At 38.5% G+C, this 19,650-nt stretch overlaps 2 protein-coding genes across 6 annotated transcripts in view; both read left to right on the plus strand.

Annotated features, from left to right (window-relative positions):
* The window catches only part of LOC146476333 (uncharacterized), a 38,107-nt gene extending 36,310 nt beyond the window's left edge, over positions 1-1,797 (plus strand). For all 5 annotated transcript variants that reach the window (XM_085114918.1, XM_085114919.1, XM_085114920.1 and 2 more), the window contains one exon: positions 1-1,797. This exon is cut by the window's left edge. The gene's annotated coding sequence lies outside the window, so the exon portion shown is untranslated.
* Positions 1,798-11,114: 9,317 nt separating this feature from the next.
* The window catches only part of LOC146476335 (uncharacterized), a 72,637-nt gene continuing 64,101 nt past the window's right edge, over positions 11,115-19,650 (plus strand). The window contains exon 1 of the mRNA XM_085114901.1: positions 11,115-11,710. Within this exon, the coding sequence (XP_084971027.1) occupies positions 11,690-11,710 (21 nt within the window). The 5' untranslated portion in view covers positions 11,115-11,689. The remainder of the gene's footprint in view (positions 11,711-19,650) is intronic.

A 19,650-nucleotide genomic window follows, 5' to 3' on the forward strand; every position in this document is an offset into this window, starting at 1 on the left:
GCCTCCTACACCAAAACTTCGAGGCAGTTTTTTTCGTTTGGTCTTATCACTGGTTCATATAAGTATAATTAGCATACCTCAGTGACCGACTATCGCGTAACGCGCAATCTGATTGGCTACACAGGTGCCGTCTATCGATCGATAGACGGCAGTTTGTCAGAGCGCGCGCGATTTAGCATGAATCATTGCACAAATATATCAAAATTTATGAAATAAAAAGATTTTTTTGCTTCATAGATCGATCACTGAGGTTTGCTAAAACAATTAGACGGCCCGCTCTCGGTTTCTATCGCCCTTGATAGTTGGCTCGGGGCTTCGCCCCTCGCCAACTATCAGCCGATAGAAACCTCCAGCTCGCCGTCTAATTGTTAAATAGTAAGTCAACATTAGTAATATGTTAGTTGATATTCAACTCCTAGATTGGAATAAGATAAAAGTACACTTTATAGATTTTGCAGACATAACGAACGTTGGGAACGGAGTAAGGACATACCCAAAAGGCTCATGGAGTTTGTAATTCGTTTTCTCTACTGAATTACTGCACAGTTTTATTACTTTATAATTGAGATACCGCAGCGGTTTAGTGTTGATTTCTCTATGCTAGTTATTATCTGTTGTTTTACTATTTTCAGTTTTCTTGTTTAGGCCTGTTTTATTCAGTTATAGTTATTCCTCAAGTGCAGAGAAGCCGTGTTGAATCAGCAACTAAGGTTTTTTGTGTGATACCGACTTATAACGCTGCATGTTGTTGATGTTGTTGTTGTTTGTTATATATGTTTTCCACAAAATATGTAGTTGGTAGCCTTTGAAGCAATTTTTAGGTAAATAATCAGTTTATAACGCTAGTTGTTTGCTCTGTATTTTCTACAAAATATGTAGTTGGTTTATGACACCAAGTTTTAAGTACTAGAGAAAGCTATAGCTTTTGAAGCAATTTTCTGGTATATATATTTTGTAATGCTAGATGTCTGTTCTATACTTTTTACAAAATATGTAGTTAGCACATGAAACGGCGTTTAAATATTATAGAAAACTATAGCCTTTGAACTATTATAGAAAACTATAGCCTTTCGAGCCTTTGAGGCTCGAAAGGCTTTCTAGCCTCGTGCGCGCGCGTAACCCACCCACGCCATAACTGTCAGCGTCAGCTGAATGAATCAAAATGTCTGTCAAAAGTCGCACGCGCAGAACACCGGAAGTGGAAATGCAGCGTAAAATCGCGCGAACCGGAAATAAAAGCTGCGGAAACATTTATTTTTATCTCGAAATTTTGCGCGGTGACCTATCTTGATTTTTTGCACGCATGACACATTCAGTATGTCACTTCAAATGGAAATGTTTGGGAGAAATTTGTCTAGTAGAAATTTTTGTAGGGGAAAAAATGCCTCTTTTGAAATAACTCAAGATCTACTAGATAACTTTTTGTCATATTTCGAAAGGCGTTAAAAAATTTAGGGTGCTTTCCAACAAAGCAATAAAAACGGTATGTCGCCGCCTTAGTTTTTGAAGTATTTGTCAAAAACTGAAAGTTAGAGGTCCTTTTTATAGAGCTGACCTGTTCCCATGGTAACCGCAATGACGTCTGAACTTCCTTAAAGTGTTCCCCTACAACTGAGTTACAAAGCTTTTATAGTTTTTCGACAAGATGAGAAGCAATGTTTTGTAATCTTTCATCATTTCACAAACACTACAACAATGAAAAACCCTTACGAGCCTCGTTAAATAGATATTCTATATAATACAGTTTAGTATTGTTTTATGTTTTAAACAAGCAATAAAGTTGTTCAAGAACACCAAGTTCAAGTATTAGTGGAAGTTGTGGCCTTTGAAGCAGGTTTTTTTCGGCAGAATCTGTTATATAATACCAGTTGTTTGTAAAAATGTTTCTGCAAGATATGTAGCAAGCATAGTACACCCAATTTAAGTATTAGAGAAGGCTATAATCTTTGAAGCAGTTTTTAGATGTCTTAAAAAATTATCTTTTCGGAGTTCTGCCGTAAGTTTGCAGTGCAATTATTACGTTGATCACAATTAGATTGCCAGCAATTCTTTCAGCCAGTATTGTCAACTACTGACAAAAAAGTAGAACTACTGACCCCTAATCTATATCTGATGATGCATGCAAGTGTCATGTGAGTTCATTTCTTTAGTTTCTCTCTTTAAATAGATGGTAATTTAGTGATTTTTGTTAACTTTTGTTTTTGGCATTTCCTGTCCTTTGATTTCTCTTGACTGGCCAAAATTCCGGTGTTTTCTTTTATTCGTTAAGTGTTCTTAGCTTGCATTTGTTTTACGAAAAATGGCTATCGCAAAATATACCAGATACTTAGTTCTTGTGATAAAAACATCATTGATTTCCCTTCATTAGTTTTAGAATTCGAGCGTCATTGGTGGCCTGAACGGTAGGAACATTCTTCAGGTCAGCTGAGAATCTTGTTCAAAACATTTTAATTTTTTGCCTAAGATAGTTCTCGTTCACCGAAGAAGCTGAATTTGTGAGCTCAACTTGCAAAATTCAAAAACTGATTCTGTTTAATCTGAGTTGAAGCAAAGGTACAGCCTGACTCCTTACCAAGGTCTCGTTCCATTGATTGGATTCCAGAATCGTGACACAAATGTAGTAATTTGACTGACTACCAGGACACATTTCCTTGCTTGCTTATGGAACATGGAATGTAAATGAGCTGTGATTTTTGCCCACAATCAGTACCCAGCCACCATCATGGTCGATTCTTGAATTATATCCTTTGGAGAAAAGATTTAACAAAACTTTTTATGAGTTTTAAGATCGAGTGGGATATTGATGGTTTGTCTCCCTTTGCGTAGTGCACAAGCCCTCTAGTAAAATGCTGTTAATTTCCAATTCCTTATGTTTTCACAATTTTGGTAGAGGAAACTAACGTCGACAGACCCATTTTCGTCCACTATCCTTTCTTTATTCCTTTTTTTAATAGACACATTCTTTTGTCACTGTCATTTGACTTTTAATTCTTATTCGGGTTTAGGAATGACAGAACGCATTGGTTTCCACTTCAGAAAAGAACACTCAGATCTCGTGTCAAAATGCCCATGCGGGAGATTTTCTCACAACGAATGTTTTCTACGGAGCAATGAAAAAATTACAGCTATGTTTTCCCTTTAATAGTCCGAGGCTGGGATATGAATTTTGAAAGAAAATTGATAAGCGTCAAATTTTCACCTCGGTTACCCGTGCTCTGTGTAATCCTGGATCGAGCACAGAAAGAAAGCAAACCTAGAATGTTCTGCCTGTTCATTCCGGAACAAATATAGCTGAAGGTGAGGCGCGAGAATTTAATTCAACTTTGTTTTCAACGAAGGCCTATGTCGAGGCCCGTAGGCTAGTTTTTGTCCGGGTAGGTTCTTTTTCTGTTTAAACGGACCAAACAACTGTAGTTTAAAAATTTCACTATCAATTCTCTATCTTTGTCAATGCTATGCACTGATTATAATTAACAATTAGATTATGAGCTCGAGATTTCTATCGCGTGATAGCTGATGAGGGCGCAGCCCGAATCAGCTATCACGCATAGAAATCGAGAGCGAATAATCTAATTGTTTTAGTATAAATCTACTACTCGTTCAAAACTAAACAAGTAAATTATCTATATCCTCATCGCAGACACTTCGAAAACGCGAAGAAGCGGCCGCCATTTTGTTGAAAACCGCTAAGTCACTATCTATCAGAGATTAGTATAAATCTACTAGTGTTCTATCACGAATGGCGTTCTCTGATTGGCTACGCTACTCGCTATCTATTCTGTGATAGATAGTGAGTAGCGGTTTTCAACAAAATGGCGGCCGCTTCGTCGCGTTTTTGAAGTGTCTGCGATGAGGATATAGATAATTTACTTGTTTAGTTTTGAACGACTAGTAGATTTATACTAAAACAATTAGATTATTCGCTCTCGATTTCTATGCGTGATAGCTGATTCGGGCTGCGCCCTCATCAGCTATCACGCGATAGAAATCTCGAGCTCATAATCTAATTGTTAAATAGATAGCGAGTAGCGTAGCCAATCAGAGAACGGCATTGGTGATAGAACACTAGTAGATTTATACTAATGTGATACAGAAACTGGTTCAAGACTACAACTGGAAAACCTTACTAAGTACTGAACTCCCGGGGGACTGAACTATCCCTAAGAACCTCATATTCAATTTCTATCTAAAAAATAGATTTCGCTGGTAACCCTTTCATCAACTCCTCTTGGCAAGTAGATATAAACAAATATGAGAAATTTAATTTTCTTAAAATTTTTGTGGTTCGAACTTTTCGCACCCCCGGGAGGTGATCGAAACCCACTGGCGAGAATTTTGCAAGACTTGCAGCTGTTAGTTCTGGAGAATACAGATCATTCAAAACCTCCTAATTCGCAAGTTATAAGCTATAAACCTTCACGTTTAAAATGTGATGATGAATTGCAATCATAAGCTCTAATTACTGTAATAAATCTGAGGGCACATAGTTTATCTACTTTGAGCACTTAGGGACTGGTCATAAAGTACCGGGGGGGGTGGGCTGGAAAAATTCATTTTTACGAAGGCTAGTTTTGTGTGACCCACCCTCATATTTTTGCAGAATAATGCATGGCCCACCCATATTTTTCAGGTAAAAAATGAAATGACCCACCCCTAGTAAATAAAGGTAAGACTATACATAAAACTAGACAAATTAGAGGACAAGTATGATAGAGGAAGGAGCACACATGCACTTATTAGTCACTATGGTATTTTATAAGGTGATAACATAAGGCATTGGCAATGATATAATGTACAACGCACCTCAGTTTGAGTAACAGTCAGTCGGAGTCTCCATTGTACAAAGTCTTGTTTTTGAAGTTTATCATTGCATGAGATCTATTTTTGTTGAAATACCTGAAATGATTTTGAGAAGATAATGTGCATCTAATATGTATCATTAATAACCACATGGAATCATAGTTGTTCATTTTAATGGATGCGAGTGAACTTGCCCTTTTCTTGATAGAATGTGTAGTTCCAGAAAATATCCTTACCCCACCCATGGAGGGAATTCAAGATTCTGGAGGGGATGGTGGTAAGAGAAAGAACAAAATTACAGAGATTGTATGAAAGAAACTTGGAAGTTCCTGGCGGTAGGGCGTCCTTTTATAAATTCCCTCTGTGATGGGGGATGGATATTTTCTGAAACTACACAATTATAATTTGTGCTTTTACTGTTAATACATTTCACAGTTTTACTGGCAAAAGGCACCATTTGATGCAAAACATGTGCAAAAATATTATGTGCCCCACCCCTTTAATGATGCATGGTTTTTGCTAGCCCACCCCTTTTTACATGCATGAAAACAGTGACCCACCCCCCCTTTTTTTCCAGCCCACCCCCCCCTGTACTTTATGACCAGTCCCTTATTGCAACATGCGATTTAGCCCAAGGCCAAAGAAATAAATTAGAAATTAAAGTGGTTTGTACTTACAGGCTTTTCTACATATCAGTGGAAAGTTCCATCCATCGTCTATGAAAATCTGTTAAAGCATTTGGCCGCAATCCAGTTTCTGTTCCACAAGTGAGAGGTGAAACCGTGAAAGTTGTGAAATTCGACTACAGTGTAGCATGAAAAGTTTGCGGGTTCTAATATTTGCGGATTTTGCGGATTGATCTCTATCCACAAAAAATAGTTCCCGAAATAAAACGCCTTTCAGTCAAATTAAAAACTTCACTTTTAATAGACTTGTGCCACTGGGGCATTATAAATTGGACTTAAACAAGAACATTGACATAATTTTCCATTGGAAAAAGTAACCAGAGCTTAGATACATACGGTAGTCCGTATCACAAACAAAACAATGTGTAAAGCACAGAAAATGTCAAGTGCACAGCAATTCAGTACATTAGATTGGCACGAATGGGTCATCTGAAGGAACACCATTTGCTAGGACGTCTGCAATGCCACATTTTTCCATTTATTCTTGATGACTGCTAGATTTTTCTGCACCTACTGATAAAAACTGAACAAGAGAGTGTTATTATTATCGACTGAGTCTGTTTCATTGCGTTACAACAACTTAGATTGGAAAAAAAGCAATAAGACCTACACGTTATGCAATTGCAATGGATAAAACGAGCGGAGATACAATTAGTAAAAATCGTAGAAACAAACTAAAAGAGGTCCTTACGTTGAGGTGCCGAGTTTCTCTGAAATGTTACGGATTTACCTACATGCCACATATCATTTGAAAGCTTACGAGGTATACAATATTTTAAATTGTAAACATACGATGCGACTTACAGCGGTATTGCAGTAATGTTTAAAAAGATAAAAAAATTGTTCTTTTTTTTTTCTTTCAGCTTTATTAGTCAATTAATTAATAAATTAATTTATTAATAAACAGCAAATTATAAATATGAGAGAAAGAAATATGAAAAGAAAGACCAAAAGGGTTAGCGCGACCTCAACCTAAGAAAAATCAAGTAAAAATTACAATTGAGAACACTAATAAAAAACACGAAGATTACGAACGGTGGCACGAACAGTCACGGGAGAGGAACCAGGTGCAAAGCATGTCTATGTCAAAGGTGGTATCTAATAAAGTAAAACAGGTGGCACGTAGAAAATTTTTAAAAATACTTAGACTGGAGAATTTGTCAGGAGAGACAAGATTGCAGATAGTATTCCAGGGTTTTACAGTTCTGTAGAAAACGAGGCCTGAAAAGTAGTGGTTCTGCAGTGGGCAGGTCTTAACATCAGAGTAGGGATCCGAGTGCGAGAACGATCGTGCGGGACAAAAGTAACAAATCGATAAATGCTTAAGTCGGTAGATTCAAAGATACAATTATAGAGAAGACAATATCTCTGATTTAGGTTAATGGTAATAAAGGAAGAGTCAACAGCCGTTGTTTGTATGATATCTCGCCGATTCTAGCCCTTAGTATCCAGCGAGTAGCACGCCTCTGGACTCTTTCTAGGATCGTTCTCAATTGGGCATTTGCAGGAGACCATACCTCTGTGGCATAGGAGAGCTGTGACTTCACTAAGGGAGAGATAGAGTGTCCACCTGACTTTAAAGTCGGTAATAAGAGGACAGGTTCTCTTTAAGAGACCCAGCATTCTGTTTGCCTTGTGTGCAATACACGTAACATGCGAATCCCACGACAGATTACATGACATGGTAACACCGAGATATTTTTCTTCTTGAACGCGTTGTAGATAAGCATTGCCAAGGTAATATTCTTGAGCTACAGGTGTGTTCTTCCGCATTTCCAGTCCCGCTAACTGCTGAATGGATGACAATAACGTATAAATGACGACAACGCGAAAATAGAAGTGTTTATCATCACGCATTCGATGTCTTTAAGATATTCATCTTCAAGAAAGGTTTTCCCCTTCTTCCAGCTTGTCGGTACTGAATGATGACTACTTGCCAAGAGCTTTCCGCTGTTTGCAATAAATCTGTTGTCTTTGGTAAAAAGCGGCATCTTTTCCAAGCGATTTCCCCAGCGACTATCAGGAAAACTTAAAGTTTGTTCGGACGAAACAACAGAACTCGAACGGATAGCAGAACTTGTTGTAATGTTTTCGCCGGCTGCAGCGGCACGTTGCTTAGCAAGTTTTCGTTTCGCATAGAGTAAATTTGAATTCGGATCAACAAGAAAACGATCCTTACCTTGACTGATGTATTCTTCCCAACCCTAGGGAATGCAGAAACACGAAATAGTAGACTTAGCTTATGATCATTTCTGCACTTAAACCAAAAACGTAATTCTTCGTTTTTCAACTGCGATGGGTTTCTCCCACCTAAAGAGAAACCTGGAATATCGTTCTCGCAAAGTTCAGGAGACATACCTTCAATTTCTTCTTTCGAATTCTCGTCCCCAGAGCCGCCTGATCCTCTTAGCCGCTGGAGGCTGGGCACGAGGACCGTGCGAAGGCCCCGCCTGCTAAGAGGGACAGGAGGCTCTGGAAACGAGAATGCTTTTTTCGATGATCTGTAATTCTTTTCCTAAAATGCCTCGATTACATGTTTGGTCGCTCACTTGCCCCAAGTCGGCCGCCATTTGTTTAACATAACACACACGGTGCTTTATTCAAGATGCAACAAAGTTGACCAAGGGCTAACGCTCGAAGCGTCAACACTCAAATCTATTTAAGGTGGCCAACTCTGTTGATAAACCCAACAACATTTTTCCTCATTGAAGCCAAATTGTAGGGGATATGAAGTACTTCAAATTGTTCCAAATAATTATAGAGGCGGTGATACAAAGATTTTCAATATTCTACTAAAGATGCAAAACAATTGACACGGCTTCGGGCGTCTTTCCAGACAACAGAACAATCATAAAACATATGAATAAGTGAATTGCAATGCTTACATTGAGAGGATGCTTTGGTGCGCATTTTACAAAGGAGCTGATTGGTAGGAACAATGTTATATGTAACAGTTTAAATTGAAAGCTTCTCAATTGATTTTCAACGGTAATTTTAAAAGGGAGTTCGTAGACAGAACTGGGACAAAAGTCTTGCTTTCTTCAGTAAATTCGTTTCCGTATGGCGTAATTGGAGGGCAGACGGACTTCTCAGCGAGTAGCAGGCGTACGCGCTTAGCCGACACATCAGATGGTTCATTGGCGCCAGTCAGTCTGGGCACTGCTTAAAAAACATATGTCCAATCTTTAGGAATTGCAGCGATAATACCAGCATAATCAAGGAAAGTGCAGAGGATTCGAAACTTATTTTTAAAGATTCCAAAGAAAAGAAAATGACCATTAGCATCAAGGAGGTCGCATATTCTCAGAACACCTTTGTTCATCCATGTTTTGTTAAAAATTGTTTTTCCTTCCACTTTTAAAAAAACGATTATTCCATATAATTTCTTGTTTCATGTTTAACAATCGCAATTCTTTCCACCGGACCACACGTTTAATACCTTTGCCGATCTGGATACGCCAGTAATGACCAGTAATGTGTATTTAATTAACTATTTAACCGGGTTCTGCAAAGAAGTTGCCACGTACAAAAGAACACGCAATTCGCAAATCATCTGCCTATGTCAGTTCTTCTTTCTCGTTAAAAAAGAATTGACCCACGAAGCAGCTCGTTCCGGCTCGTTGTCGCCGCGGCTCAATTTTAAGCGAGGAGACAGAAGAAAGAAAACCTCTGGTATAAGAATAATCCTCAGTATGCTACATGTACGTTAGATTGCAGTGCAAATGCCATCCATGCGACGTCGAATTTTGCAGACATTATCTATACATAACTGTTTTTCGTTATTATACTCGGTATTTCGAGGCACCCGTAACAAGACCCTTTAGCAAAATACTTAAAATCTTGTCTTCTGCGTTACCAGATCGTCAGTTCCGGTGGGTGGCTAGTTTTGTTACTGCGCATACGTTCTGCGCACCTCGAGATACCCGGGTTTCCTATGGTTGGTGCCTACTAATCACAGGCATATTTTGGCGCGGTTTAAAACAATGCGGAGAAAGAAGAACTTAGCAACTGCTCTTGGTATCAAAAATAAATTTTGGGGTAACCGTGCATTTTTTAGAGATAATGAAGCTTCAATTTGGAAAAAAATAAAAAAACGCCAAACATTGCTTTGTATTTTACTGTTTTTTGAATAATTGTTGCTTAATTATCTCTAAAATATGTGTGGTTAACCGTAATTTTCTTTTTGGATTTCAATAGCCCTTGCTAAGATCTGTTTTTTCCCATAGTCATTAACCGCGCAAAAATATTTCTTTATTAGTAGGCACCGTCCTTAAGTTTGACCTGGTCGGATTCTGTAGCTGAAAATTTAACATGTTTAAGTTGCAGAAAGTTTTAGGGAACGGAACCTCATTCCCCGAATTTACATTTTCGAGAATGCTACCCGGTGAACTTTTCACGACATATTTACCCCTTCGAAAACGAAAGGAATTAGTTTGCTTATGTTACGAAATTTTGAGCTCCAGGGGATTTTCTTAACAACCAACCTCTTTGCCATCGGAGATTGAATCAATCAACAATTCGTTAAGTGTGTTTAAAACTAGACTTCTCCAATTTTATCTGTCAAAACGAGAAACCTACAGTCCTCTGTTTCGTTAATTGTGATTGTTTTTAATTGTCTATTGTGAACCCTTGTGATGTTTGTAATTTTCAGAGTATCTTACCTTGAGGGTCGCAAATGGGACAAAAGTTCTGTTCCTTTCTCCTGCCACCCGCCCCCCCCCCCCCCCCCCACCCCCAAACCTTCCCCACTTACTTTTTTTTGTTGTTGTTCTTTTTTTTTTTTTTTTTTGGCTGTTAGTTAATATCTTTAATTTTGTTACTCTCTCTCTTCTCTCTTACCATCAGTGCAATGGTTGTGGCGAAAGCATTACACTAAACTAAACTAAATCCGAAAGTCTGAGGATTCTCGGTTTTCACTGTCACGCCATTGAAAAAAAAAATCGAAACCATTCCATGAGTGAAGTCAAGAAATTGACATGGTATAGAGGATAAATAAATAAGGCATCTGTCCAAGTGTCAGGTCTGTGCGGCATTCCGTACTCGAGTTATTTGACAAAATGTTCCACATAAATTTATAGAGCTTAGTATGGAGACGCCATGTTTGTGTCCCTCTGAGGGGCACAGACATGGCGGCCGGAAATAAGAAAAACATCTGGAGTTCACTTTTGCAAGAAAAGAGGTTTGTTTGCCCTTGTGAATTTTCGAATGTTTAGGTTAATATTTCTCCTCAAACTTAGATTGTTTAGAATGCTGAAAATCACCCGAAGAGTCATTTTTAAGATACGGAAAAGCTCTGTCACGGCCGTCCTCTTTGTGTCACGCACGACGGAAACTCGGAAATTGAAACTGTTCTATTTTCAAAAGGAAGCACGACATCGAGCTAAGAAATTGTGAACAGACATATTTTTAGGTAATCTTTCCTTGTATGAAGGTAAAAATTTTGTAGGCCTCCCAGTTTTGAATTCTAGAATTTGGTGACGTCACGTGAAAACCGAGAATTCAACGGGCCTTCCGAACAGATGCCTACAACACCACGGGGGGCCACGGAGGACCACGGGGCAGAGGGGCAGTGGCTACCCCCGCGGACTGCCCTGGGACGAGTCTAGAAAATTTCCCAGTACTTCCGATCAAAAATGGCGGCCGCTCCGCGGCAGCATAATTTCACATGCCCTTGATGGTCCCCCTTGATGCAAATGGGTTGTGTATACTGCATAGTCGTTGTAGCCAGATGAGTTAGCTTTAAAAACAGCATGGAAGAATTTTCCCAAAAGTATATACTGGTCCAGGATCATATGGGGTACACTGTAGAGAAGAACGTAAGTTTGTTAAGCCTACTGTCGTTTGGTCCACCGACAAAACAAACACCGACGCAAGTATTACGGGGTGAGTTATTAGAGGCTCTTCCCGAAACTAAACAGCCGAAAGATTCTTCAAAAATAGCTCTTGTTGGAATTGATCGTAAGTCCTTACGTCTCGAATGTGGCATGGCATGGATAACTCGACTTACAGAAGAAGACGCCAACTTGCTTTTGGGTATTCCGTCACTTGGAGAGAGATATCAGACTTACATGGACAAAGCACTCCTTGATTTTGGGCGAAATATTGGACCAAACAGTAAGGTTTTTGTTACTGTGAAAGAGGATTCCAGGAAATTGCCTGGTATTGTGTGATACAAGGGAGAGTTACCATCATGCAATGGGACAATGTTTGGAGTCGAACTGACTGTAAGTATAAGGTTTTACAAGTTAAAAAGTTTAATATGTGAGTTTTATGTTAACTTGTGTGACAGCATCCTTTTGTTTATGGACCAATCCCAGTTTTCCATAACTGCCAGTGTGCACAGTATGGCACATACACCCGTGATTATTGTTCACGCACATTTTGTGCCACCATGCAAGTACATTCCAATCTGACTTACCATAAGCTTTCACTGTTTCTAACTTGAAGATTTGGTTACCCACAGAAAAGGAACCAGAACGGTCGTAACATTTACAAATACAGCAGAACATGTTGCCTTCACTGTTCCGATGTGATATTCGAGCCAGCCAAACATGGTTTTCCATGATGGATTGAATGTTCTCTTGCATTTCTTGGCTTCATCCTTTCTTTTTCTTTTTTTGTTGTTGGTTTGTTTTTAAATTTGTGGGAGGTGGAGGTTTGTAATTTGAGAGAAACCTCTTCATCATGGCTACAAGTTCAAGGCATTGCAAACAGAGCGAAAGAGGCCTGGAGAAAAAATATATATATTAAACATGGGGTCTGGGTTCCACTAGCAAGATGCAAGATCAAAAGCAGAGTGTTATTACGAAAAATGTGTTTTTAATAAATTTCACCATGATTTGTTGGAATACAGAGGGAAATTATTGTTGCAGCAAGTAGAAGTTCCAAAAATATGTCCATTAGAAAATCCACTATTTGAGACCTCCAGAAGCAAACATGAATGGAAATGGAGCCTTTATAATGGTCTACACTGTACATGTACCTCAAAAACTTCCAAAGATCTTGACTAGTCAAAATATAGGAAGTGGTATTTTAAATTTTGTGTTGCCGTGGCTTCTGATGCTGATAAGTAATTGCTCTACCGGGTACTTTCACCTTAAAACATTTAATAAGAGTGAATTGTTTTATCTGTAATGTAATTTGGTAGTCTATTTGTTATATAAAAGTGATAGCTGTAACTCACTGAGCATACATACATGTACCTTCACACATTGCCTATCCTGAACACTGCCAGCGGTGATGACTAGTTTTCAGAGTTTGGCTTTGTTTTTAATTCCTCGCGAAGCGAGGGCCGAAGGCCCGAGCGTAGCGAGGTTAATAAATTTGTCGGGCCGAGCCGGCCCGAGTGGAGCTAAGCCGCGCGAATTCGAGCGAAAAATATATTTATATATATATATATATATATGTATGTTTGTATATTTAGTTGAAGGTGTCCGCAATGACGTCAGACTGTCTGGCGTCGTCTGAAAAAAATTTGCATACATCGGAAAAAATATGCGTGCATGATCAAATTTCAACTGCAATGTTCATCAATATTCACTGATGCAGAACTATCTCTCCAGAATCTTTTCCCTTTCTTCCAGAAATCTTTTTTTGTGAAAGATTGCATTGAAGAAATTACACGTTTTGTGGCCGAGGTAAAATAATTTTCCGTGGGAAATAAATTCATCGAACACGACAGCGCTTCACGCCCGTTGTGCATTTCATCGCGTCAGAAATAGATTTTTAACCGCAAACTAGCCCGTGGAACTACGAAAAGACCATGCTCATCAAAATAGTTGCTATGTTCAGAAACCTTTTAATCTCCTCATTTGATGCTACAACACGAAAGAGGGCTTTCCACCCAGCCCCAGCTTCGCGAGGTTTTGCGAGTCACGTATTTCTAGTAATTTTGTTGTAAACCAGACAGCATGGTTGCTTTAGGCAATATTCCTGGTTGAGCAACATTTGACTCTCCCAAATGCGAGTTGATGGCTTGCCTTTTTTCACTCAGTTCTACTTAAACCATTTGCTCATGTAAAAAGCAACAGAAATCATTTATCTGTGATGTGACATAATCCAGACAACAAACTTTCTTACATGTATTTTAGTGGTTGTAAGGAACTTGAAATGCATTTTTAGACTCCAAATCTCAATTTCATCCTTGACTGAAACAAAATTGCAAGTCACTGTTGCGATAACATATCATATGTGTACTGCCAATGTCTAGTTTTCATACCACTGCTCTAGGCAATCGATAAACTTTCTAAAAGCCCTTTCCAATATTATTTTCCCTTGTTACTCTTTATGTTATTTGGTTTTGGTTCCCAAAGAAGTTGACTTGTGGCAAGTCTAGGCAATCTAGTTAATTTGAATTTTCCGATCTGTGCAGAGTTTGTCACCTTATAAGTAATCACCTTCTTTTATATGGCACAAGTATAGGCTAACACATAGCCTCTTGTTGATTAAAAAAACCTGAATAGTGATACACCAAAGAAAATTGACATAAAAAAGTGCCGAAAAATTTAGATTTATTATTTTAGTAGGGTTTGCTCTTTTCTGTAAAATCCCAAATCCCGACCTTTAAAAAAGCCAAATCCCGGATCCCGAAAAACCTATTGGGGACCCTCATACATACATACTAGTATCAGTGGACGAAACTACTACAGTGTTGTCCAGCTGGGCGACATGTTAAATGCAGCAATTTGTTGATTAAACAGCAATGATTTATGAATTGAAACCGTGCAGAGAATAATTTAATGCCTTTGTTTTGGTGGCAAAGGTGACCATGTGACTATGTTTACACTTCGTATGCCGCTCGCTGTTTTCAGTTTCTCAGAAGTAATGCGTTAGCATCAAAAGTGATAATTATTTCCCTCTATTTGCATCTATGTACTCATTTTTCAAGAAAACAAAACCGCGAATCTCACGTTTGCTCTCTAAAAACAGCGAGCAAACCCATAGCAGTCAAATATGGAATGAAGAGGACGCTTTTGCTTGTTCTGGTGAATTGAGGCTCGTTTTTTAATACATTATTAACCGTATACGGTTTTCGCAGACGGGAAAAACTGCTATGTTGTGTCCAAGCTTTCGTCGTGGGCAGTCATGTCCAATACTCTCAACTAGATTCCAGTGGACAAAACCCAGAGTCCAAAGGAGTCCAGTTGTGCAATAAAACTGGAAGTACAGTCGAGTCCACTTGAGTCACCGGAAGTCTAGTCATAATATGAAACCAGAAGTGTAAACAGTACAATGAGGAGGGTTGGAAAGTCGTCCGATGGAGTCCATCGGATCCATTGGAAATCGGTGAGGGTAAAGGGTGGCATGAGTTTACGGAATGGCATGTGGCATGACCTGCGACATGGCATAATTATGCAAAATACGATACTTGCGGAATGACTTCAAGAAATAAATTAACTGAAGAGCGCGTCCTGTTCTCGCCCCAATTTTATAATTTTAGAATATTTAAGACAACTGAATATGAATTGAATATTTAACACAACTAGACGACAGAAAGAGAATTAGAAAATACAGGGCTGGGATTAATCATGTCGATCGCTGGTTAGGAAGTAGTGAGGGTAAAGAAAGCTATGAATTTTCGTAGTCAAGGGACCAAGTAAATTTAAGTTTCATGTTCACTTTTCACCTTTTGACTTCCATGTAATTGACAAGTTCGTATCTCGGCTGGCGATAATGTAAGGTGAGAAAAAACAGAACCTATTTTCCTCATGAGTTTGTTACAATTTTTTTATTCGTTACAATATGTAACCGTTAAATGTTCACAGTGTTTGATATTCTATTCTCGGACAAAACGAAGGCCAAACGCATTTTTAAGTTCAATGACAGTTTCAGTAAAGAATAGCAAAGAAACTTCCCAGCTTTTCCTGAAAACTTACCTGGCCGGTTTGACAGCCGAGCCGGTATAACTAACAAAGTGAAACGCACTTTCCAAAAGCGGAAAAATTTGTTAAACATCGCATCGAGGAATATAATTTACCCCCTTAAATAAAAAAAAATTGGCTATAAATATTTGTGATTTGAAACGGCGGGCGAAGAAAGCGCTTTCGGTGGGTAGGTCACTGGTCAAGTTGTAAGTTGTTAGTTTCATTGACCAGACCAGCGGGGAAGGGTAGCGGGGTATTTTTCCTCACGACCTACATATTTTATTAGACGTTAACACAACTATAGCTCGTTATATCTACGATTAGTCCGCAGTCTGACTTTTCTAGTTTGTGTTTTTTGGTTTGGCTTGCAAACACGCTAAATTTGGGGATTTCTTCAGTTTTGTGGGTCCCCTTTCCAGTGACAGAAACTTTTCTCGAGGAAGACTCTCCTGCACAAGCCGGACCAGTTTTGGTTAACAGGCGATCAACAGAGTTTGCCAGTCAACTCTTTTGTATAAGGAGTCAGAAAAGTAGCACAAAAGAAGCTGAAGTCCGAATGGCCACAAAAATGGTCAGTTCAGTTTAAAGAAGAATCCCAGGGTGTCACTCATTCTTTCTTGTAAACTTACCAGTTTTGACTTCCTCCTGACCCAACTATCTGCTCCTGGGTCTCTGAGGATGATGCTAGACATAACCCTAATATTTCATGAATGCGTATCATAGCAATCAATCAATCAATCAATCAATCAATCAATCAATCAATCAATCAATCAATCAATCAAACAGGCAACTTTTGGGCTGAGCAATTTGAATTGTGAGCTGGTTAAGTGAAACAAACAAATTTCAGGCTGGTTTTTAGACCCCAAGTAGACCCATCAAGATTGGCTTATGGCTATGAGATATCAGCCATTGTATCATTTCCAACAAATAGTAGCTGCTGTTAAATTGTCTTTACTGCAATATCTAGCAACATTTCCAGCACTTGTTGGATACTGTATGGGATGATTATAGCCAAATTGGCACCATGTGCCTGGTTGGGTGTCCCATTTGCCATCTCACATCCACTATACTGTGTACATTCATAAAAAATTAATTATAATACTTTGTCAAAGAGATGCACATTGGAAGTTTGGAAAGCACAAGAGAAGTTAGTGTAAGAGTTGCCTTGACTATTTTACAGTAAGTTTTAAAGTGTTCTCCACATTTTCAAACTGCATCAATCCATAACTGGATAAATTTAACATCCAACTTTTAAAAAGCTTGAACCAATTATTTTACACGTATGGCATACAGTTGTTTACAATCAGAAACAGGAAAACAAACAAACAATTGGCAAACAAAGAATCTAACAAAGGTCTCTATAGATGGAGGTTAAAGTCTAAAATAAAAAAACACGTTTCTTTAATTTTGACATATTTCGACACTAGGGTCCTTTTGTTTATTGACCAATCAGAGTTTTTTTCCTAACTGATACAAAAGGAAATCAATGTAAATGCATTAGTTAAGGGACATTCATCTGAAATAGAAGTAGCAGAATTATAGGATTTTGTTCAAATTCTTCCAAGTTACCCACCTTAAATCTGTTTTTTTCCCCAAAATTTGAAACTGTTTAGTCACCATCTTCAAGAGCTTTCACTTGCCTCATCAGTTACTACTTCACCTGCTGCTTCCATAAAGCCTTTCACATAGTTTTTTTTTATTGTAGCAAGAGCTTTCTCTGTCACTTTACCTTGGTCCACCATTCTTGTTAACCATTTTGATTTGATTTGCATTAAACTTGTGTCGTAAGAGATTCAACGTTTACTCTCAATCATCAATAATAGTTATACTTGCATCTGCGACATCAGGTGAATCATCTGTTTGAAATTTCTATCTTCTCGCTGTTCTTATTTTTGTTCCACTTTTTTAAATCTTTTTTTGGATTTGTTTTTTTGATAACAATTTTTCTTGAAAGTTAACATATCTCTGCTGTACCCCTCTTTTCCATTGAGACTTTTCAAAATGATACCAACTTTTTGTGGCTACTGCCTTCTGGGAAGGCAGTAGTGGTGTTGTAAGTGAGTAAGTCTGTAAATCAGGAGCTTTCGGAATAGACCTTTTTACCGATACGGCGGCCATTTTGAATAACTTAATTTTGCTGAATAATATGGGGTGCCCAGGGGGCAAAAACTGAAGGGAAACAACGCGTTATCTTGGTTAGTGTACGGGTCTTCTCCGATTCTCGTTTGCGGGACAACTTTTCCGTACATAACCGCTTTCATATAGATTTTTTCCCTCCTTTGCAGATTTCATGTCATTGTTTTTCGACAAGTACACTTCCATGTCACTCATCATGTCAGGAAAATAATAGCATGTCACTCATCAGGAAAATAATAGAATGTCACTCATCATGTCAGGAAAATAATAGCTTCCTTTCAGCCAATTGTCCAGTTTCTCCGCGAAAGGAAGCGAAATTCCATCAATAAAGAGCTTTTCTTTTCTTCTTGCTGCAATTTGGACATCGTCGTTGTTCTTTAGTGCTACACAATGGCAAATGTAGCCGAGAAGCATGGTAAACTTTCAAGAACAAGTCGGGCTTACGAGTATCATTCGCGATAGCAATGCCACGATTTCTCAAATATTTTCGCAGTTTCTCGACATTCCATACATTTAGCTCTTCCATACTGAAGTCTTTTGTGTTTTCATCCGTTTGATCAGCCATGACTAAATGGTGATTAGAAAGTATAAACAGCGCTGTCAAATGACAACAATAAGCGCGTTCAGTCACGCGAGCATTCTTTGCCCCCCTGGGCATCCCATAATATACTGTAAAATTAAGTTATTCATAATGGCCGTCATATCGGTAAAAAGGTCTATTGTAGAATTTACACAGAGTTGGGTCAAGTTCACTACCACAGGTTGAACAAGATCTCAGTCAGCTTTATTCGCATGGAAGGTCCTATTTTAATTCCAAATGGTTGCCGCATCTCTCATGCGTGAATTTTCAAGGTGGCAGTTTGTGGTTCTTGGAAGGAAAACAGGTTTTCAATACTGTAATCAAAAGAACAACTTCTAAGGAACACTCGGCAGCTTAAAAAGAGGAAATCAGTGAGTTCATGGGGAAAAAATTCCTGTTTGAGATTGTGCCAAAGCGAAACAAGGGGATGGCACATAATCGCAAACAAGATCTGCAAATCAGCACATGAGCTGTAGACGTTCTCAGAAATTTTTGTATGGCCCTGGGAATCCACTTTACAAAACATTACAGGCTTGAATGTGAATTTTATCGTGTCTTATGTTAAATTGATTGATTTGTCATTTTTCAACTAGCTTTAGCGAAATTTTCGAAAACCATGCTCAGTTTAAAAATACAGTCAAGAAATTGTGCTTTAGTGACTCGCAGTTCGCTTGCATTGGTTGCCATCATGTAGCTTCACTTGAGGCAAAACTCAAACAAAGTTGCTTTTCAGGCATGAACACAGGTCTATCTGAATAAATTTTTTCAATTAAGAAATTTAGAGCTTCTTGTCTGTTTGTCTGTGTGTCTTGATTCACAATTTTCTTTACCACATGATCTTAATTATGTAAACCATGGGAGAGCCAAACCATATGGATCTATTATTGTCCCTGTGAATGTGTAAACAAACTGAAATCCTCCAGCGCATACCAAATTCGCCCATATGACAACATGATCAAATTTTGCTGTACAACTTTGACATTGACTAGAGCTGTTCATTTACCCCTCTGCCTTTTATGTAACATTTCTATTTTACTGCAATATTCTACAAAATTAAAGCAGTAGCCTCATGCAGTCATAGACTGCCTTTTATTTTCTTAGTTCTTCTGCAGTCTCTGTAATACTGTTCTCATCAAAACATTTAGTGCACTCCTGCCCTTACTTTAGTTGTTTGGATTTTTTGAACAGATCATGGAGCTGATCTTTGATGCCCCTATTTCAACTTCAATAGCTTCCTGTAAGGTGTTTGACCCTCTGGGTGTTGCCTTCAAAATAATCTAATTGTGTTTATGTATGTGTGTGTGGAGGGAAGGGGGAGGGTCATATGTACTAAGGCATGATAGGGACGCTACATTTTTTTGTAATAAACATGGGGAGGGTCTTTAAATACAAGCTTATCAAAACACAAATGCACCAGACCTCCCCCCCTTTAACTAACGACTGGTCCCTAATTACAACTCTCACCTTGTGGACACCTCGCTGTTATGAACACCCAGATAATACGGACAGCAGCTAAATACCTGGGAAAAATAAATTACAGACATTTGGCTGACAAATTCCCGCCATTACCCATCAAGGACTCTAA

The sequence above is a fragment of the Pavona decussata genome, unplaced genomic scaffold (genome assembly GCF_977016875.1).
Source record: "Pavona decussata unplaced genomic scaffold, jaPavDecu1.1 SCAFFOLD_78, whole genome shotgun sequence".
NCBI classification, from domain to species: Eukaryota; Metazoa; Cnidaria; class Anthozoa; order Scleractinia; family Agariciidae; genus Pavona; species Pavona decussata.